Below are 23,969 nucleotides of genomic sequence, written 5' to 3' on the forward strand. Positions count from 1 at the left end.
CCCATACACACACAGATCACCCCCCCCCCATACACACACAGATCACCCCCCCATACACACACAGATCATCCCCCCATACACACACAGATCATCCCCCCCATACACACACAGATCACCCCCCCATACACACACAGATCACCCCCCCATACACACACAGATCACCCCCCCATACACACACAGATCACCCCCCCATACACACACAGATCACCCCCCCATACACACACAGATCACCCCCCCATACACACACAGATCACCCCCCCATACACACACAGATCACCCCCCCATACACACACAGATCACCCCCCCATACACACACAGATCATCCCCCCCATACACACACAGATCATCCCCCCCATACACACACAGATCATCCCCCCCATACACACACAGATCACCCCCCCATACACACACAGATCACCCCCCCATACACACACAGATCATCCCCCCCATACACACACAGATCATCCCCCCCATACACACACAGATCATCCCCCCCATACACACACAGATCACCCCCCCCATACACACACAGATCATCCCCCCCATACACACACAGATCACCCCCCCATACACACACAGATCACCCCCCCATACACACACAGATCACCCCCCCATACACACACAGATCATCCCCCCATACACACACAGATCACCCCCCCCATACACACACAGATCATCCCCCCCATACACACACAGATCATCCCCCCCATACACACACAGATCATCCCCCCATACACACACAGATCATCCCCCCCATACACACACAGATCATCCCCCCATACACACACAGATCACCCCCCCATACACACACAGATCATCCCCCCATACACACACAGATCACCCCCCCCCCATACACACACAGATCACCCCCCCCCATACACACACAGATCATCCCCCCCATGCACACACAGATCGTCCCCCCCATGCACACACAGATCACCCCCCCATTCACACACAGATCACCCCCCCCCCCCATACACACACAGATCACCCCCCATACACACACAGATCATCCCCCCATACACACACAGATCACCCCCCCCCCATACACACACAGATCACCCCCCCCCATACACACACAGATCATCCCCCCCATGCACACACAGATCGTCCCCCCCATGCACACACAGATCACCCCCCCATTCACACACAGATCACCCCCCCCCATACACACACAGATCACCCCCCATACACACACAGATCATCCCCCCCATTCACACACAGATCATCCCCCCCATTCACACACAGATCATCCCCCCCATGCACACACAGATCACCCCCCCCATACACACACAGATCACCCCCCCATACACACACAGATCCCCCCATACACACACAGATCACCTACCTACCCCCCCATACACACACAGATCACCCCCCATACACACACAGATCACCCCCCATACACACACAGATCACCCCCCCATACACACACAGATCACCCCCCCCCCATACACACAGATCACCCCCCCCATACACACACAGATCACCCCCCCCATACACACACAGATCCCCCATACGCACACAGATCTCCTACCTACCCCCCATACACACACAGATCACCTACCTACCCCCCCACACACACACACATATCACATACCTCCCCCACACACAGATCACCTACCCCCCCCCCCCCCACACAGATCACATACACCCTGCCCCCCACACACAGATCACCTACCCCCCCATACACACACAGATCACATACCTCACCTACCCCACACACAGATCACCCACCTACCACCCCTGCACACTAATCACCTACCCCCCCTGCACACTGACCACCCACCTACCCCCCACTGCACACAGATCACCCACCTACCCCCCCTGCACACTGATCACCTACCTACCCCCCCCCCCCCACACACACACACATAACCTACCCCCCCCCACACACACACACACACACACACACACACAGATCACCTCCCTCCCCTGCACACACATTACCTACCCTACCCCCCCCACACACACACATCACATACCTCACCTCCCCCACACACAGATCACCTACCCCCCCCCCCCAAACACACACAGATCACCTACCCCCTGCCCCCCACACACAGATCACCTACGCCCCCATACACACACAGATCACATACCTCACCTACCCTACGCACAGGTCACCCACCTACCCCCCCTGCACACTGACCACCCACTTAACCCCCCTTCACACTGATCACCTACTTGCCCCCCCTGCACACTGATCACCTACCTACCCCCCCCCCCACACACACACACACAGATCACCTCCCTCCCCCGCACACACATCACCTCCCTCCTCCCCCCCAGACATACATACGCACAGATCACCTACCACCCCATACACACACAGATCACATACCTCACCTACCCCACATACAGGTCCCCTACCTACCCCCCACACACAGATCATAGATCACCTACCCTCCCGTACAAAGATCCCCTATCTACCCCCCCCACACACACACACACACACACACACACACACCGATCACCTCCCCCCACACACACAGATCATATGCCTCACCTCCCCCGCACACAGATCACCTACCCCTATCTTTCCTTGGCGTCTGAGTACTGTGCGACTTCTTCCTTGCGACTGGGAGTAACCGTCTGTCAGGGAGTACCTTGGACTGGTGTAACTCGTGACTGGGAGTAACTGAGTGACTTGGTGTATCGGTGGCTGGGAGTTACTGGGTGTCTGGGAGTGCCTTGCGGCTGGGTACCTTGCGACTGGGACTGGGTGTATCCGTGTGACTAGGAGTACCTGCAACTGCGAGTAACCTTAGCGACTGGGTGTAACCTTGGCGACTTAGGAGTAAAGTTGCATCTGGGAGCAACCTTAGTGCCTGGGGAGCTACTGAAGCGACTGGGCCCGGGAATATATTGACTGGGAGTACCCAATCGTACCTTAACGACTGGTGGATAACCCCAGCCCTAGTAAAAATACCTTAGCAACCGGGAGAAATACCTTAGCAACTGGGAAAAAATAAGGTCGAGGGTGAATACAGCTGCACAAAATGTAAGCACGTTGCTTCCCTGGAAGCTCAGGTCCTGAATCGAGGGAAGCAGCTGGCAACACTGAGAAAAATCTCCATACTGAAGGAGAGCTGGGAGCGTACCCGTCAGCTGCAGGCAGGGGCTAGCACAGAAGAGGGCAGAGATACAAGGGTGCAGGCATCAGAGCAGAGTAGATGGGTGACAGTTAGGAGGGGTAAAAGAGAACAAGACAAGGAGGCCGGTCCTGGGCTGGAGCACCCCAATAAATATGCCCCGTTGCGTGGTGTTGGGGAAACCAGTCAGGGACCAGCATTGCTGGAGCAGAGTGACGCCCCTAGCTGCCAGGGGAAGAACTCCTCCAGTGAGGCCGGGAGAAAGGGAAAGGAAAGACAGGTTCTGGTGGTAGGGGACTGACATAGGTAGAGGGAGATGGAGAGTCCTAAAAAAAAACGATTTCAGGAACTTAGGAGCTAAGTTGAGGAGTAGGACCTCCAAGGTAGTATTTTCAGGAATACTACCTGTACCTCGAGCCACACCAGAGAGGCAGCGGGAGATTAGGGAAGTTAACAAGTGGATGAGGAGCTGGTGTAGTAAGGAGAGTTTTGGGTTCCTGGAGAACTGGGCCATCTTCTCAGTCAGCTACCAGCTCTGTAGTAGGGACGGATTGCACCTAAATGGGGACGGTGCAACCGTACTGGGTGAGAAGATGGCCAGCAATTTAGAGGGGCTTTTAAACTAGGGGATGGGGGGGAGGGTACAGATGTAGAATCAGCCAGCGGGGAGCAAGGTTCAGCGGGCACAAATGGGGACATTAGCGGTAGTGTGTTCAGAGTTCCTAAATCCAAGGTGGGTATGGGGAAAAATCATGAGAGCAGCCTAAAAACATCAAACAAGGATATGGTATGCAACCGGTCAAAATTACGAGGTTTGTATACCAATGCCAGAAGCCTGGCCAACAAGATGGGAGAGCTGGAGCTGCTGATGTATGAGGAGGACCTAGATTTTGTGGGGATTACAGAGACTTGGTTCGATATCTCTCATGATTGGCTGGCGACCATTCAGGGGTATTCCCTTTACCACAGAGATAAAGAAGATAACAAAGGGGGGGGGGGTATGTCTGTATATTAAGAACAGTGTACAGGTAAATATGAGGGATGATATTAATAATGGAGCTATGGATGAGGTAGAATCCCTATCGGTAGAACTTCAAAGGGTAGGCACTATGGGGAAGGTAATATTGGCGGTATGTTATAGGCCCCCCAACCAGAGGGAGGAGGTGGACCTCCTTTCACAGATTGGATTGGCAGCAAAGATGGGAAATGTCATTATAATGGGGGACTTTAATTATCCAGATATAGACTGGGCATAAGGAACCACGCATTCATCCAAGGCTCGGCAGTTCCTAAATGTTTTGCAGGACAATTTCATGGGTCAGATGGTGAATGCACCGACAAGAAACAATGCGGTACTTGACCTACTGATTACCAACACTACAGACCTGCTTGCGGATATAGAAATACGGGACAACTAACAGTGACCATAGGTCAATTTGTTTCAATATAAATCATAGTAATAGGAAACACAAGGGTAATGTAAGGACACTGAATTTCAAAAGAGCCAATTTCCCAAAACTGCGCTCTCTGCTAGAAAATATCAAATGGGATAGAACTCTGGGAACAAAGAACATGGAGGAAAAATGGGAGTGCTTCAAGAGCATACTAAACAAAGGGATTGGCCAGTGCATTCCAAAGGGAAATACATTTAAAAGAGCAAAACTAAAGCCTGGGTGGCTAAACTCCAACATAAAAATGCATATTAATACTAAAAAAAGGCCTTCAAAAAATACAAGACTGAGGGGTCATTGGCAGCATTCAAGCATTAAAAAGAGTGTAATAAGAAATGTAAAGACGAAATCAAGGCGGCTAAAATAGAACGCGAGAGACTTATAGCAGAAGAGAGTAAAAAGAACCCCAAAAAATTCTTTAAGTATATAAATAGTAAGAAAGCGAGGCCAGAACACATTGGCCCCATAAAAGACAACAAAGGAGATTTGGCCACAGAGGACAAGGAACAGGCGGAAGTGTTAAATCATTTCTTCTCTTCCGCCTTCACAAAAGAACCCAGCTTGTAAAGCCAAACTAAACAACACACCTCAGGAAGATAGACTTAGAACTAAACTAGAGAAACTTAACATAAATAAATCACCGGGACTGGATGACTTGCACCCGAGGGTTCTTAAAGAGCTCAGCCAGGTGATAGCCAGACCATTATTCTTGATCGTTAAGGATAGTTTACAGACGGTATGGTGCCAGCTGATTGGAAAAAAGCCAACGTGGTACCAATATTTTATAAGGGCAGAGATATATCCCGGGTAACTATAGGCCGGTCAGCCTAACATCAGTAGTCTGCAAGATTTTGGAGGGGATGTTAAGGGACCACATACAAGACTTTAGTAATGAAAACGGTATTATTAGTAGTAATCGGCATGCATTCATGAAAAATCGTTCTTGCCAAACCAATCTATTAACCTTCTATGATGAAGTGAGCTGCCACCTAGATAAAGGTAAGCCTGTGGATGTGGTGTATCTGGACTTTGCAAAGGAATTTGACACCGTCCCCCACAAACGCTTACTGTAAAAACTAAGGTACATAGGTATGGACCATAGGGTGAGTACCTGGATAGAGAACTGGCTCCCGGGGGGAGTCCAGAGGGTGGTGATAAATGGGGAGTACTCTGATTGGGCGGGTGGGGAAAGTGGGGTCCCCCAAGGTTCTGTCCTGGGACCAATCCTGTTTCATTTATTCATAAATGATCTAGAGGAGGGGATATCTAGTACAATCTCAGTATTTTCGGATGATACTAAACTAAGCATGCCAATATCTTCTAAGCAGGATGTGGAAACCTTACAAGCGGACCTGAATAAAATAACGGGGTGGGCAACTACAAGGCAGATGAGGTTTAATGTTGAAAAATGTAAAGTAATGCACTTGGGTGCCAGAAACACGAAAGCAAGCTACTCACTGGGGGGGGGGGGGGCTCTGGGTGAGTCTAGGATGGAAAAGGACCTGGGGGTACTGGTAGACAACAGGCTTTGCAGTGGCATGCAATGCCAAGCCGCTGCAAGCAAAGCCAACAGAATACTGGCATGTATAAAAAAAAAGGGGATTCACTCCAGAAATAAAGAGATTATTCTCCCGCTCTACAAGACTCTGGTCTGGCCACATCTGGAGTATGCTGTCCAGTTCTGGGCACCGGTCCTCAGGAAGGATGTGCTGGAACTGGAAAGAGTCCAGAGAAGGGCAACAAAAATAATTAGGGGAATGGAGGACATCAGCTATGAGGAAAGACTACAAACACTGAATTTATTCTCTCTGGAGAAGAGACGATTGAGGGGGGATATGATATCAATGTACAAATACTGTACTGATGACCCTAGCATAAGGAACAAGCTATTCAGAGAAAGGGAATACAATAAGACATGTGGCCACTCACTAAAACTAGAGGAAAAACAGTTTAACCTTAAAATACGTAGGGGGTTCTTTACTGTCAGAGCAGTAAAGATGTGGAATTCTCTTCCACAAGCAGTGGTATCAGCAGTGAGCATCAATAGTTTCAAAAAACTATTAGATGGGCACCTTAAAGACCAGAACGTACAGGGGTATACAATGTATGGTTAGCAGCAAACACACACACACATCATAGTTTGGACTGGTGTCTTTTTTCAACCTCACAAACTATGTAACTAGTGACCAGGAATACCTTGTGACATTGCGACTGGCGACTTTCCCAAATTGTGCTCAATGATGGAGAAAATAAACTGGGACCAAACCCTAGGAACACTGACCATGGAGGAAAAATGGGAATGCTTTAGGAACATATTAAACAAATGCATCTCGCAGTGCATTCCTATGGGAAATAAATTTAGAAGAGCCAAAGCCAAACCTGGCTGGCTTAACCGTAATGTAAAAAAACTTATTAGTAAAAAAATGGCCTTCAAGAATTATAAATCAGAGGGCACAGTATCAGCTTTCCAGCAATACAAGGAAGCAAATAAGAAAAGTAAATACAAGATCAAAATGGCTAAAATCAACTTTGAGAGACAAATAGCGGAGGATAGTAAAAAGAACACAAAGAAATTCTTTAAAGCGGAGTTCCACCCTAGTTATACATTTTTTTATAAAAATACCCCCGGGACAGTCAGGGCTAGCACATTCCACAATGGCTAGCCTCTGATCTGTCCCGGGTTGCACTTACCTTTCAGGAGAAATACTTACCTTGAAATTGTCTTCTCCAGCGCTGCCATCTCAGGTGTGGGCAGCTTGAAGCCAGCGCGATCCTCTTCCGCGTCCTCTTCGGTCCTCTTCCTCCTTCTTCGGTCCCACGATGCACTGCACCGGCCCCGACGTCACTTCCGGGTCGCGCGCGTCATCCCTCCACAGCTTCTGGGCATGCCCAGAAGCTGTTTAGAAGGGAATGACGCGCGCGCCCCGGAACTGACGTCGGGGCCGGTGCAGGCGCAATGATTCCTGGGAGCGATGACGTTCAGCTCCCAGGAATCATTGCAAAAGCCAGGAAGTGACGAATCGCCGTGGCCGCCGAGGGGAGGAAGAAGGAAGTAAGGTGAGTATATTTTCTCTAAAAGGTAAGTGAAAAAAAAAAAAAATTGCGATTATCCATTTGTTTTTCAGGTGACCGGGAGCGAGAAGATGGAGGTAAGTATAAATTTCGGGGGGAACTCCGCTTTAAATATATCAACAGCAAAAAACTAGGGCAGAGCATGTTGCACACATAATTAACGATGATGGGAGAATGGTTACAGAGGACACAGAGAAGGCAAATGCTTTCTTCTCCTCAATCTTTACACCAGTAAAGGAGGGGTACACTGACCATGACTGTATGGTTAGTAGTAATACACAGGTCTTGCCGCTATGGCTAACAGAGGGTGAAATCAGGAAAAGGCTGGATAAAATTAACACAAATAAATCACCAGGCCCGGATGGCGTACATCCGAGAGTACTCAAAGAACTCAGTAAGATTATACCTAGACCACTGTTCCTGATCTTTGCTGACAGTATTATGACAGGAAATGTACCAGGGGATTGGAGGAAAGCGAATGTGATACCGATATTCAAAAAAGGGCAGAGGCATGTCCCGGGAAATTATAGGCCTGTCTGTCTGACATCGATAGTATGTAAACTTCTGGAGGGGAAAAGGGACTTTATCCAAGAGTTTTCTAAAGACAGCAACATCATCAGCAGTAATCAGCACGGGGTTACAAATGGCCATTCTTGTCAAACCAATCTGTTAACGTTCTGGTGAGCTGGATAGGGGGGAGACCAGTGGATGTGGTGTACCTGGATTTCGCTAAGGCATTTGATACAGTTCCCACAAGCGCTTAATTTATAAAATAAGGTCTGCAGGCATCGACCACAAGGTTTGCTCTTGGATATGGAGCTGGTTAAAGGGGCGTTTCCAAAGGGTGTTAAATAAAGCATACTCAGACTGGTCTGAGGTGGTGAGTGGGGTCCCCCAAGGCTCAGTCCTGGGACCAACATTGTTCAATTTATTAATAAACAGCATTGAGGACGGGATCAGGAGTTCGATATCAGTTTTTGCAGATGACACAAAATTGGGCAGGGCAATAACTTCACATCATGATGCAGAAATCTTACAGAATGACCTGAACAAAATAACAGAGTGGGAAACGACATGGCAAATGAGGTTTAATGTGGAGAAGTGTAAGGTTTTGCACTTGGGGACTAAAAACATAAAAGCACAATACACTTTAGGGGGGGGAAACATTGGGAGAATCAAAAATGGAGAAAGATCTGGGAGTCTTGGTAGAGGATAGACTAGGTAATAGCATGCAATGTCAAGCTGCAGCTACCAAAGCCGGCAGAATATTAGCATGCATAAAGAAAGGGATGTATTCCAGAGATAAGACTATAATCCTTCCACTTTATAAAACTCTAGTCCGACCGCATCTGGAGTATTCTGTCCAGTTCTGGTCGCCAGTCCTCAGGAGGGATGTATTGGAGCTGGAGAGAGTCCAGAGAAGGGCAACTAAACTAATTAGGGGATCGGATGACCTTAATTATCTAGATCTTTTACAATCCCTTGATTTATTCTCCCTGGAGAAGAGACGCCTGAGAGGGGACATGATAGGGATTTCCAAATACCTCAATGGTGATCTCAGCATAGAAAAAAAGCTATTCAGTCGCAAGGATTGCATGAGGACACGAGGACATACAATGCGATTAGAGAAGTGTTTTAACCTCAGGATACGCAGGGGGTTCTTTACTGTTAGAGCTACAAGATTGTGGAATTCTCTACCACAAGAGGTGGTTTCTGCGGGAAGTATGGTGGCTTTCAAAAGACTCTTAGACGTACATCTCAAGGATCAGAACATTCAGGGGTATGTGAGATGATTACAGCCACACACACCTACACAGGGGGAACTGGATGGACTATTGTCTTTATTCAACCTCATCTACTATGCAACTATGTACCCCCCCCCCTTCCTCACACGCATATCAAAAATGAAGCGTTTACTACAGTTACAAAAATTCTCATACGACAGAGAAAAAAAATGTAAGTAATGTCATGTGTTGTATTATTATACTGATGTAAATCTGTTATTGTACGGGAAATTTTATGATCACTGTGATCGGCTCTGGAAATCTGTGTACTAACAATCACACCATCTTCTGACCACTTCCAAAGTGGTATTCATTCGTATTGTGTGTACCGGCCATTAGGGGTGCAGATAACTTTGGGGGAGGGGAGCTTACACATATATTAGTAAATGTGTGCAATGTGTAACCCCTCCCCCCCCCTTCACTTTATGTATCTAACAAAATCCCTGCTCCTGGCTGAATGGAATTTTCTTTTTCTTGCATTGGTCCATGTTCCCCCAGGCAGTGCCCATCCCCCATGTTATTTATTTTTTTTAACAACCCCCCCCCCCCCATGCTTATTATCCCAGAAAATGGGTATTTTTCATTTGACAGATTCGGCTTCCATTGATTTCATTGGGGTTCAAATTCAACATCCAAACTTCTTTAACCACTTTTACCCCCCTTAATGACCAGGCCATTTTTTTGCGATACGGCACTGCGTTATTTTAATGGACAATTGCGCGGTTGTGCGAAGCTGTATCCAAATAAAATGAATGTCCTTTTTTTCCCACAAAAGGAGCTTTCTTTTGGTGGTAGTTGATCACCTGTGCGTTTTTTTTTTTTTTTTTTTTCTATGCTATAAAAAAAAGGGTGACAATTCTGGGGAAAAAACAATATTTCACCTTTCCAGGACGGCCTACATATGAGAGATTGTGGCTCCACCCTACAGGAAACACAACTAATTTGCAGCTGTTAAAAGGTCCCACCCATACCTTGGGCTTCAGTTCAGTTGTGTTTCCAACCTACACCAGAACGTTCGTTTTTTTTTTTTTTTTTTTTCAAACTGGTTTTATTACATTTTTCAAGTCATTACATAACAGGTAGCATGCAAGCTACAACATTTTGCATCTATAGTAGGTGAACATATAGCAATGCAGATGAGAAATTAACAATTGTAACAATTGTAGGGATTTAGCAGTGACTGTTCGTACTTGAGGCGTACACTTACAATGCAGGAACATTTCGTAAAAACATGCAGTAACTTCAGCAACCATCTAGTACATAAATCATACTTAAAACTCAGTGCCATCCTTTTCATAACAACAATACATAGCGTACGGCAAGACCATAGTGTTGATACCATGGGAATCATGGCAGTTGAACTCTTGGGGAGTCCGCCGAGAAAGTGGATATATCCATGCTTCGCGCCCCTGGGCACCCCTACAGGGATCCATACTGTGCCCAGGCGCAAGAAGTATGCATAGGCAGATGTCATCCTTTAGTCAAGATTACGTTATACAACAACATAAGGTAGACATTCATAGGGGATCAGAACGGACCTTAAGATGCTCCATCCATTCAGACCAAGGTTTCCATTGGGTAGTTACGGTGTGTACAGAACGTTTTTTGAGGGAAAGTGTACTTTTCAAAAGTATAGTGTGTATTAACAAGGTCAATGACTCCTACGATAGCCGGAGGATTTGCTTGTTTCCAAGTCACATTGAGTCTGGCCGCTAGGAGGATGTGGGTCACAGTGTGTCTAAAAGAGACAGGAACTTGCTCAATTTCCAGATTTAGTAAAGCCAGGCCAGGTTTAAGCGTGGTGGGGCATTGTAAAACTTACGATTATTATCTTGAATACCTGATTCCAGTAATGGGTAATTTTTGGACATAGCCATAGTATATGAAGTAAAGTACCTTCATGGCCACAGACGCCAACATCTGCTGTCATTCTGGGGATCAAACTTGTTTATTCTAGAAGGTGTAAGGTACCAGCGGAGGGAAAATTTTGTGGATAGCTCCCATAATTTGGAACAACTAGTGGCCAGATATATGGATTGGAAAGCCCTACTCCATTGTTTGTAAACTGCTGACCGATATCTCGTTCCCACTGAAGGTGGGGGGCGGTCTTGGTGAAGGACGTTTTATGTTGGAGAAGGTTGTAAAAGAGAGTTATACCTTTCAGTTTAGGGGGCCCTCTACTAGTCAAGAACAACCAAGCATGGGTATGGATAGTCAGTGGCCATGGTTGGATGGAATTAAGGAAGTGAGATACTCGTAGGTGAGTAAATAATGTAGACCCGGGAAGGTCAAATTTAGCCTGCAAGGAACTAAAAGGGACAAATTTGGAACCTTCGTATAAGTCTCCTACATAGGAAATGCCCTTATTCAGCCAGACGGAGATATCAATGTGGGACATAAGCGAGTGCAATGCTGTTAACTGGATATTAAGTGGGGAACACGTGGATGGTGAAGTAGCTTGCGATACCAAAATCTTCCATGCCCTTGCGGCAGCAGACATAAACGGTGGGAGGTAGGAGGGCAATTTTGCTCCTAAAGTAGTCGCCAATAACCAGTCGGACAGGCTCTGCCTAGTACAATAAGTAGCCTCCATGGTGCTCCATAGTGTAGTGGGGGTCTCTCTAAACCAATCTCGAAGAGGAGTCAGGACTGATGCCAGGTAATAGTCAAAAATGTCTGCATACCCTGCACCCCCTGCTAAACGATGTTTGATCAGTTTGGTGTGTGCACATCTGGGTTTTTTGCCTTGCCACATACATTTGGACAGTATTGATTGGAGGGATCTGAAATAAGTTTTTGGGATCGGAATCGGGAGAGTCAGAAAAAGATAAAGTAATTGGGGAAAGTACATCATTTTGAAGGCCGCTAAGCATCCCAACCAGCAGAATTTAAAGGAGGCTACATGTTTAAGATTGTCTTGTAGTTTAGTGCGAGCGGAGAGGAAATCATGTTTAAACAGCGTTTTAGTAGAAGCGGTCAACTGAACGCCCAAGTATGAAATACTCTGGTCATGTATACGGGATTGCTGTTGCAGTAAGTTACGCATTGTGGCATTAATACAAATTCACAATATGTTGGACTTGGACTCATTTACTTTGTAGAAAGAGACTTTTCCAAACCACTGTAGTATCCTTTGAATCTCCGGGAGGGACGTGGATGGTTCCGAAATCATAACTATCACATCATCCGCAAAAAGACTGATTTTGTGATGTTGATCCTCCATATGTATACCCGATATTTTAGGGTTAGAACGGATATGTGCGGCTAAGGTTTCCATGATCATATTGAATATTAGGGGGGAAAGTGGGCACCCCTGCCTAGTGCCATTTGTGATAGTAAATGGGGTGGAGAGAGCTTCCGTTGTACGGACTACTGCAGAGGGCATGGAGTATAGGGCCATAATGGCATTGTGAATAAATCCACGAAATCCAAACTTTTGAAGGACAGCCGACAAAAACCCCGAATGGACCCTGTCGAACACCTTCTCCGCATCCAACGATAGGAGCAGAGAAGGCGTTCCACAGAGGCCCGCGTGGTGGAGAGCATTAATCACACGCCTAGTAGCGTCCGACGCTTGCTGCACTTTGGTGAATCCAGACTGGTCTCTATGTATTATATTAGGAAGAAGGTCCACCAATCTTGCGGCTATTACTTTGGCGTAAATTTTTACATCCATATTCAATAAGGATATGGGCCTAAAGTTTTGGGGTTGGTTAGGCTCCTTCCCTGGTTTAGGTAGGGTTACTATCAATGCACTTAACATTTCTTTCAGAAAGGTCGAGGAGGAGGCAGCAGAATTAAATACGTCTCGAAGAATGGGAGTCAGCGAGTCACAAAATTTCTTGTAATATTCAGCCGAATATCCATCCGGACCAGGTGATTTCAAGTTGGGAAGCAAAGTGATAGCAGCTCTGATTTCCAGATCAGAAAAGGGTCTGTTAAGGGAATCGACGTCTTGGGGAGTAAGCGAAGGGAGTTTGATTTGAGCAAGTTCGAGTCAGTTGAGTAAGTCATTAATGTCTGTAGGGGATGGTTGGTAGGTCGTTTGGTCTGAGTTAAGGTTATAGAGGGATTTTTAGAATGAACTGAAGGCATTTGCTATTAGGGTGGGCTTAAGTCATTTCTCTTTCGTTTTGGGATGAATCATGTAGGGGATTTTGGATTTAATTTGTTGCCCCTTAATACGAAGGGCCATGGCTTTGGTGGCTTTATCACTAGTGGCGTAGGTAACGGCTTTCCACTTCTTGAGGGAGAAGCTGTATTTCTCTAATAAGAAGGTCCTAAGTTTCTGTCTGAGCGCAAAAATTTGTGATTGGAGGGCTGGGGACGGGTCTGTTTTATTTTGTGCATCTAGGATGCTAGTGTCTTGGTGAGACTATCAAGGTGCTGCGTTCTCCTCTTCCTTTCCCTAGCTCCCAGTTGTATAAATAAACCATGCAATACAGCTTTATGAGCATTCCACACCACCAACGGGTCAACATCAGGCAGAGAGTTTTCAGTTATTAAGTTATCCAGTTGAGTTTGGATCTCAGCCGCGTACACAGAGTATTTTAATAGATGGTTAGGTAATTTTCAAACAAACGTGGACAGCCAGGAGCGCCAAGATTCACCGATATAGTTAATGGAGAGTGATCTGACCAGGTGGCAGTGTGGAGCTCTACAGATGAGATATGTTCCAAAAGTTGTTTGTCAGTAATGCACAGATCAATACGTGAGTAGGTGCCGTGACGAGTGGAAAGGTATGAATAATCCCTCTCCGCTGCGTGACAACACCTCCCACACGTCATACAAATCAGAATCCCACAAATACTTGGAAAGGGATGCATTGTGTTTCTTAGGAGAAGCAGATGTGTCCACAGTACTGTCAGGAGCCAGATTAAAATCGCCACATAACAGCAAACTGCCCCATTTGAGGGACTTTGCTTTGTCCACAATCGAGCGGATAAATGCCATCTGGTGTTTATTGGGCGCATATAGATTAACCAAGGTGAAATTATGGTTGTCAATGGAGCATTTTAGGATGATGTATCGACCTTTGGGGTCCACAATAGAGTCATGGTATTGGTAGGTCAGGGATTGCTTAATGGCTATAAGGACCCCCTTACGCTTTTTCTTACCAGATGCCAGGTAAATATGAGGAAATTGAGCGTGGGTACATTTGGGGGTTGCAGATTGGGAAAAATGTGTTTCCTGTACACAAACAATGTCACTGTGAAAGGATAGAGCCGTAGACCATAATGAGGCCCGTTTTGCAGGGTGATTAAGGCCTCTTGAGTTCAAAGAGAGAATATTGAAAGACATGTCTGCCAGAGATATAAACAGGTGAGGTCAGAACCAGAGGAGATGAAAACATATTACCTGAAATTCTGAGGTCGGGTAAAGTGCAAGAGTCCACTCTCCACTGGTGGAAGATACAGAGAAGGATGGTCACACAGAGATGTGGCAGAGGTCACTTACTGTCTCAATTTCCGGGTGTCACTGCTGCTGTACGAAGACACTAAGTGGTAAACACAAAGAAAATAACAAAGAAAAATAAAGAACAAGCATCGCTACTTAGGCGACAAAACTGAGTCAAAAGAACTAGAACTGTTGCAGGTAGGAGATCCGCTGCGACAGAGCACAGAATAGGTGAACCGAATCACCAACTGGTGAATAGAATCAGTAAGGGGTATCCTTCAGAGAGGCCTACTGATAAAGAGGTAGGGGACTTCCACCAAGGTGGATAAACTTATCAAAATAAAAGGTAGGAGGTGTAGAAGTAGCCCGGCCGGGCTGGTAACCGCTGAAGTGGAGAAGCCCAGCATGTCATGGATGATGTTTCTGACGCCCGTATCCTTGAAGGGCCCTAGAGCGAGACGGAGGAGAGTGCCGTGGACCATCGTGGAAATTCTTCGGAGGGTCCTGGATGATACCCCAGGAATGTAGGAGTTTCATTCCGCCTTCAATGGTGGATATTGTGTGAGGGATTCCATTGTGAGTGACTAGCAATGTTGCTGGGTGACACCATTTGTATAAGATCTTGAGGTTGAAGAGAGCCTTGGTAAGGGTCTTCAATTGCCTCCTCTGTTGTAGCGTGTGTTGGGACAAGTCTGCACTTGCGCATATGGTGCTGGTAAGGTTCCTAGTTGCCTGGAGGTTTTTAGAATTTTTTCTTTGGCCGGATAGAAATGCATGCGAAGGAGCACATCCCTAGGGACTGAGTCTTCTAAGTGGCAAGGTTTAGGAATTCTATGAATTCTGTCTATAGTGAGTTCTATAGGGGTCAAATCAGGTACCAGTGTAGTGAATAAGGTAGATGCATGTTGCAGCAGATCATTGGGCTGAACTGTCTCAGGAATGCCTCACAGTTTTATGTTGTTGCGGCGTGATCGATCTTCAAGATCAGCCAACTTGTATTTGATCCATTCAGTGTCCTCTCTTTGCTCATGGTATGCATCTACAAGCTCATTTACTGTCTCAGTACATTCATCCATACTGTGTTCTATGCGTGACCCTATTGCCCATCTGTTTCATTTCACAAGAAAACTTATGCATAATAGTGGTGAGGTTAGCCATAAGAGAAGACTGGAAGGTAATCAGCATATTTTTCATTGTGGTGTCCAGGACAGGCTGGCCAGTAGTAGGGAATGCAGCAATAGAGGATTGGAGAGCAGACATGGAGTGCATAGAGGCAAATGATGTACTCACTGCAGGGTCAGGAGGGTCCGCTGGGTCCAGGCGCATTCAAGTCTTCGCAGGGCTACATGATACCGGGGTCCCGGGGTCGGAGGAATCCGGCATAGGAGGTAGCGTTGTGAAGTCATCAGGTGAGGGGATAGCATCATGGAGATCCGTGTAGGCCGCTGGGCTCCCGTGGTAAGACAGCGCATCGGCGCCATCTTGGATTCCCTCAGGCAAAGGAGGCTGTTTAAAGAAGAAGGCCGTGAGCTTCTTGGGGCCCCGATCATCCTTCCTCTTTCGGCTGGACATCTTCCCCGAGTGTTCGGCAAGCTGGTCTGAGTGGATGCAAGTGCCGGTAACTGCTGTGCTTCTCATACGCTGGGGATTAGGACGGCCGGGTACAGAGAGCTCTCAGCTCAAGTGTCCATGCAGTACGCACGCAAGCCATGCCCCCCCCAACGTTCGTTTTTTTTCTCTGACCTGAAGGCAATTGATTGTCTAATAGGTACCCCTGTAAGAGCAATACGGATGGTATTTGGGGAAACCCTGTTAAATGACCTCCCTATCTGCTTTCCTTGGGAAAAAGGAAACTTACAGGTTGCCAAGAATGCTTGCAAGGTACTCGGCTTCCTTAAGTAAAGAAGGGCCCTCCATACCTGAAGTCCTGGTAGTCTCCACAGGAAAAGTCTCGTCCATAGGCTCTCCTATGCTTGGTAAACGCTAAAGGAAATTCAAATTTGCCACCGGAAGAAGCTCTGCAAGCCTCGTTCTGAATACCGGAAGTTCCGGTCAAGCGGGGAGGAGCGAGCTAGACGCAGGCATGGAGGAGATGCTGGACCCGCTTGCAAAACCGGCAGGAATGGCGGACCATCCGGCTGCTAATGGGAAACCCCCCAGGGAGACAAAGACCACTGCGTTGCGTCCCGTAGGGGAACAAGCGGTACCACACGGCTGCAAGGAATGACAGCGAGAGGCTGGGTAAGTGATTCTCCGGTCTGTGGGGGTCCACTGCTATTGTTATATGGGATAGCATGACTCTTTATTCCTTGCTGACAGCCTCTGTTAATTTCAACTGTGTCTGTGTACTCATGTAATTGTGGTTAATGAGATGGTGATTCTCCCTCTCTCTGGTTATTACTACAGGTCTGTCTTCGGCCCAGGAGGCCCCTACAAGACCCCCCCACCACATCAACCAGCACAAGCATGTCTAGGAAGTGCGGTGACTGTGGGGATAGACTGTCTAGGCATTACACTTAAGCTGTTTGTCCTACATATTTAAACAGGCTAGCTGCACAAGAGGCTTCTGCTTTAATGAAGGATTTCCTTAAATCAGTAAAGGAGGAGATGGAAGCAACTATTCAGTCTTTTAGGACTGCAGCAGTTACTCCGCCAAGTTCAGTGCAGTCTGTAGAGATGCCTAGAGAGAGTCTGTCATCTCAGGAGAGTGCGGGACCTAGGACAGGTCCATTTGCCCCCTATATAGCTTCCCAGGGCATCCCCTCTGCACAGGCAAGGGATGAGGAAGATCCAGGAGAAGAGACTAGTCTGGCTGGGAATCAGGAGACAGAGCATTCATCTAACTCTAGTGAAGTCTCTGACAGTGACAGTGAGGATAGGCTAAGCTCCAAAGGGAGCAAGAGCCTCTTTTCCCTGAATGATATGGAAGGACTCCTTAAGTGAGTATATGCCATGGAAGGGATTCCTACGCCTGCTAAAGTATCCTCTGTTCAGGATAAGATGTATAAGGGCCTGGAGAAAACCTGCTCTAGGGTTATTCCAATTCACCACTCCTTAAAAAAATATTATTTGTCAGGAATGCAGCTCTCCCATGAGCGCTCCAATCAGGCCGAAGTCCTTGAAAAGGAGGTATCCTTTTTGGGAAAAGGAGCTAGAAGAGTTTACTAAAAACCCTAGATTGGACGCTCCCTTGGCTCAGCTTTCAAAAAAATCAGATCTGTCATTTGAAAATGCTGGGTTCATTAAGGATGTCATGGATCGGAAAACCGAATCCTTGTTGAAAAAGGCTTGGGTGGCCAATTCTGGTAATTTGACCAGGCCATTAGCAGATACCTGTGTAGCCAGAAATGCTGACTTCTGGGTTAAAGATCTCACTAAGCAGGTTTTAGCTAGTGGAGGGTCTCAAGACATCCTAGACTCCCTGTCTGTAATTGGGAAAGCAATGTCTTACTTGGCGGACTCTGCAGTGGAAGCGGTTAAAGACGCTGCAAAAACAGCAGCTTTGGTTAATTCTGCTAGGAGAACTGTCTGGGTGAAAACAATTCAAATCTGTAAAGCAAAGCGCACACAACCTCGGGCAATAAAGCTTTAATAAAGGACAATAACACAGTACATTGGAATTGCACTCACACTTTTTCTTTAAGGCAATCGCTTTACAGCATTCCAACAGGAGCTACTCGCTCCTCCCGTCCCTCCAGATGGTGACTCTGCGGTCTCCTCATCCCCGCTGCCCCCGCTGTATCCCCACTCTCCTTCACTTCCTGTGTTGCCTGGTCACCGAATGCCGGTTCTAGTGTGCCTGTGCACTATACCAACGTGATCTATGGCGCCTCAGAAGAGCCTCAGCCAAAACCGGAGCCACAAGTAGTAAGGAGCTGCTAGGTGGGGGATTCAAGACACGGGTGCACTGCCTCTGCTGTTGCTATGGACAAGCAGGGGACCTGAGGAAGGAGGCTTTGCCTCCGAAACGCACTAGCACCGGCATCCGGTGACCAGGCAACACAGGAAGTGAAGGAGAGCAGGGATACAGTGGAGGCAGCCGCGGATGAGGAGACCGCAGAGTCACCATCTGGAGGGACGGGAGGAGCGAGTAGCTCCTGTTGGAATGCTGTAAAGCGATTGCCTTAAAGAAAAAGTGTGAATGCAATTCCAATGTACTGTGTTTTTGTCCTTTATTAAAGCTTTATTGCCCGAGGTTGCGTGCGCTTTGCTTTACAGATTTGAGTTGTTTTGATCCGCCCCCCCCCCCCCCCAGTGGAGTGAGAGAGGAGCAGCAGCAACCAGGACATTTCAGCTAAAAAACATACAAACAAAGGAGGTGAACACATGGACAGCGCTATGGGCTGGTGAAGTACTCCTCTTTGTACTTGTTGTATATCAGCATGTGCAGGATCTGTCCTTTTTGACTGTCTGGGTGAAAGCCTGGGAAGGAGATGCTGGAACTGGAGAGAGTCCAGAGAAGGGCAACAAAGATAATCAGGGGAATGGAGGACATCAGCTATGAGGAAAGTCTACAAGCACTGAACTTATTCTCTCTGGAGAAGAGACGCTTGAGAGGGGATATGATACCAAGATACAAATATCGTACTGGTGACCCGAGCATAGGGAGCAAACTTTTCAGAGAAAGGGAATACTAAAACTAGAAAAAAAAAACAGTGTAACCTTAAACTACATAAGGGAATCTTTACTGTCAGAGCAGTAAGGATGTGGAATTCTCTTCCACAAACAGTGGTATCAGCAGGGAGCATTGATAGTTTAAAAAAACTATTAGATTGGCACCTTAAGAAGAACAACATACAGGGGTATACAATGTTGGGTTAGCAGCAAACACACACACAGGGGTTGCACTGGATGGACTGGTATCTTTTTTTTTTCTACCTCACTAACTATGTAACAATGGGGCTCCTGTTTGTCTGTCATATTACAATAGGCCCAGCGGGAAGCAGTTAATAATAAATTTTAAAAAGGAAGCAACTTTTTTTAAGCCTTTTTGTAGAATTATGACTTCTGGTTTTTTTCTTCACAGGTGGATTGATGAACCATTTTTTTTGGCCATGCTTGTCTTGTTACAACAATACAACAAAGTTACATGAGAAGCAAGCCATATGGATGTTATAAGTGACTGAAAGTCTTTATTGCAGTTCACTGGAAGATTCACACAGGACACAAGACCTATCCGTGTTCTAAATGTCATGAATGTTTTGAATGCTCTTCAACATTGATCCAACCGCAGAGGACAACAAACGAGAAGTAATTTTAGTGCTCTGGAAGTGACAATGTCTTTACTGTAAAGTCCAACCCATGTATATATGAGAAGTCATTTCAGAAGATATTTCTTGTTTGGAATGTGATAAAGGTTTTACAATGGAGGCAAAAGGTATAACACACCAGAAGGTTCACACTGGAGAGAAGCCATATCCATGTTCTGAATGTGATAAAACTTTTACATTGAAGTCAACTCTTGTCAAACACAAGAGGATTCACACTGGAGAGAAATCATATCAATGTTCTGAATGTGACAAAGCTTTTATACAGAAGTCATATTTTATCAGACACCAGATGATTCACACTGGAGAGAAGTCATATCAATGTTCTGAATGTGGCAAAGCTTTTATACATAAGTCAAATTTTATCAGACACCAGAGGGTTCACACTGGAGAGAAGTCATATCAGTGTTCTGAATGTGGCAAAGCTTTTATACAGAAGTCAGAGCTTATCAGACACCAGATGATTCACACTGGAGAGAAGTCATATCAGTGTTCTGAATGTGGCAAAGCTTTTATACAGAAGTCAGAGCTTATCACACACCGGAGGATTCACACTGGAGAGAAGTCATATCAGTGTTCTGAATGTGGCAAAGCTTTTATAACCAAGAAAGAGCTTATCAGACACCAGAGGATTCACACTGGAGAGAAGTCATATCAGTGTTCTGAATGTGACAAAGCTTTTACACAGAAGTCCCATCTTATCACACACCAGAGGGTTCACACTGGAGAGAAGTCATATCAGTGTTCTGAATGTGGCAAAGCTTTTACACAGAAGTCACATCTTATCACACACCAGAGGATTCACACTGGAGAGAAGTCATATCAGTGTTCTGAATGTGGCAAAGCTTTTATAACCAAGAAAGAGCTCATCAGACACCAGATGATTCACACTGGAGAGAAGCCATATCAGTGTTCTGAATGTGGCAAAGCTTTTATAACCAAGAAAGAGCTCATCAGACACCAGATGATTCACACTGGAGAGAAGTCATATCAGTGTTCTGAATGTGGCAAAGCTTTTACACAGAAGTCACATCTTATCAGACACCAGAGGGTTCACACTGGAGAGAAGCCATATCAGTGTTCTGAATGTGGCAAAGCTTTTACAGAGAAGTCACATCTTATCAGACACCAGAGGGTTCACACTGGAAGGAAGCCATTTTAATGCTTTGAATGTGACAAAGATTATACAGTAAATGTTGTGTTAAGTATCACCAGAGGATTCATAAGCTTCAGCTGCAGAGAGGAAACTCTGGAAGAAGGAGGAATAATAAAGGATTTGGGGGGGTCCCATTCATTTCACTGCCCCAATGCCATCCCACAAGCTAGGGAAGACTTGAAAAGATAAAATGTGACTTTAGAAAAAAAAATAAACTAAAATCTGTGAGCAAACTGGAATGTAATGATTGGATGCACTAACTGTAGTGCTTATGTCCATCAGACACACACCTAGAAGGCCTGTAAATATTATACCTTTTTTATTTTTATTTTTTTTCAGATAAGTATCAGTGACTGAACTGTTTTCCTCATGATTCTCATATTTTTATTTTTATTTTTTTTTATGGAGCTTTGACTAAACATGTAATGCATTTTCCTCAATCACTAACTGAGCCGTGTTCCCAAGGGTTTTCTTCCTTGCCTGAGCGAATACATGACCAACACTGCCTCAGTATCAGAGACTAGGATGGGATCCAATGGCATCTTGCCAAGCCTCTTAAGCCTCAGTGGGAGAGTCCATTCCAGGTTCTTCTGACTGATGATACACCATATGCCAGGCTTTGGGGCTCCAGCTATGCTCACCTTATCCAAACGTCCTCTCCCATGATCAATGCCTCCTTTCCATGTTTCATCTCCTCTCATGGATGACAGCTTTGCAGGCAGGTCTGTGGTTGGGACACCAGCCAGGGAGAAGTCTCTGTTCAGTAAGAAAGTAACTTTCTAAGCTGCTGTAGGCCTTCAACACTGACTTGCTTCTGTTTATGGGATGCATTTAACAGTACCATTTAATTTCAGCTGGCTACTTTGTGTTACATTTGATTCTACTGAAAGAAGTCTCAGGGATTCCATCTGGTGAAGAAAGAATGTCCTTGTTGTTATCTTCTTCCTCTGTCCAGCTATTATTCATCTCTATAAACTATTCATACAGCACAACGGCAAGAGATCTGAGCCTACCAAGTGCTAAATATGTCAAAGGGTGTATGATCCCTGCGCTGTCTGAGGTGACAAGAGGATCCCTGCTGCAGCACCACTGGGACTGATACTAAAACAGTAAAAAAATATATTTGTGGAAATAGTGGTGCGCTTCAGGGGCTAACTCTCGTAGATCTCTATTTAGGCTGGTGAGTATAATGTGTACAAATCTTCATCTAAAAGTGCTTAGTATAGTATATCTGTGTATACATCTGTATTCCAAGGAATAAATAAAGGTGCAGCTACGTAGTGTCAATCAGAGCAATATGTGTATGAAAATAAATCAATATATCAATAAATATCAAAATTCCTCTTCTTTACATGTGGAAATATATCAATAAATAAATAAATAAATACAGTGTTGATCTTCAATCCAATTCATAAAAGGTGAATAAAAATATATATATATATATATATATATATATATATATATATATATATATATATGTGTGCTCAATTAAAGTGCTGCATGCTGTTGATAATAAAACGGTGCTAAAAAAACTTGTGAGCGGTTCTGTTACAATCCTTAAAATAAATAATATCAACTAAAATAGTCCAAAAATAAATAAATAACTTCCGAAGAAAACTTGTGAAAGACAGCTCTTCGTTTTGTGACCGTGCTTAACTAATTAAATCAAGTGGCTGTGATCTCCTTCACCTTGTGTGTCACATCTATGTGCTCTAGCCTCTCACCTTATAGGCAAGACAAATATGCCTTTGATGTCTATCCGGACTTATCAATGGACTCTGTTTGTCTCACTCCGGATCCTTAATCCCTTTTTGAAGCAGACTTCTTGAATTCCTATGGGTGTTTGTCCGGTTCGCTTTCCTAGTACTATCCTCCTTATCCGGTCTTAATGTGCCTCAGAAACAAAGACTTTTCATGGTGTAGTATATCCAACTTATTTATTTCAAATATACAAATTTGCACTTACATTTATACGAAGTAAAATCAGCATGTAAAAAGCAAACGCCGCTGTGGAGATCGGGCTCTGTTGTAACGTCACTTCCGGGTATAGGGCTCCTCCTACGCGTTACGTCACGAGGTCACGTGACTTCCTCAGGGATTCAGTGTTCATATTCCTACCACTTCTGGGGACTAAAATTCCACCAGTTGGGGTTCACTTTAACCTTTTCGCTGTCTGAACCCTTTTTGCATTTTTTGTACACGTTTAAAAATCATTTTAGCTTTGAAAATTATGTAAAACCCCCAAACTTTATATATTTTCTGAAAGCTCCCTAGAGAATAAAATAGTGGTAGTTCAAATTTATGTCACCCGATATTACCTTAAAAGTATAGGAAACACAAAATTTAAGTAAAAAAAAAAAAACAAACTAACGTGAACATTAGGGTGAACATATGCAATAAATTACCCACATTTTGGTAAAATATAAAAGAGGTTGCGCTGAGTAAATGGATACCAAATTTGTCAAACCTTAAATTTGTGTGTGCCTGTGAAATGGCAACAAACTTCAGTCCCCTATATTTTCTATAGGCAATGCTTAAAAAGCCCCCTACATGTATCAGTTTAGTGTTATGGAGGAGGTCTGGTGCTAGAATTATTGCTTTCACTCCCGTGTGCATGGCAACATGTGTATCGCAATCAACTTTTTCACTTGTAGGTGCCCTCGACGCATGCGCTTACGTTTCTACCAGCATATATGTGGAGGTGGAGGGCCTCAAAACTTCTTCGGGGGGAAATTTTATGTGCAAGG

The 23,969-nt window shown here is 45.5% G+C and overlaps 2 protein-coding genes across 2 annotated transcripts in view; both read left to right on the top strand.

Annotated features, from left to right (window-relative positions):
- The window catches only part of LOC309548377 (uncharacterized protein), a gene marked incomplete at its 3' end in the record, with an annotated part of 387,813 nt that overhangs the window by 234,737 nt on the left and 129,107 nt on the right, over nucleotides 1-23,969 (top strand). The gene's annotated exons all lie outside the window — the stretch shown is intronic.
- Nucleotides 20,164-21,228, top strand: LOC309547883 (uncharacterized protein; the record flags this gene model as incomplete). Its single annotated transcript, XM_082247885.1, has 1 exon — nucleotides 20,164-21,228. One exon carries the CDS (start codon nucleotides 20,164-20,166, stop codon nucleotides 21,226-21,228), a length of 1,065 nt encoding a protein of 354 aa, XP_082104011.1.

This window comes from Pelophylax lessonae, assembly GCF_965119305.1.
Source record: "Pelophylax lessonae genome assembly, chromosome: 2".
Taxonomy (NCBI): domain Eukaryota; kingdom Metazoa; phylum Chordata; class Amphibia; order Anura; family Ranidae; genus Pelophylax; species Pelophylax lessonae.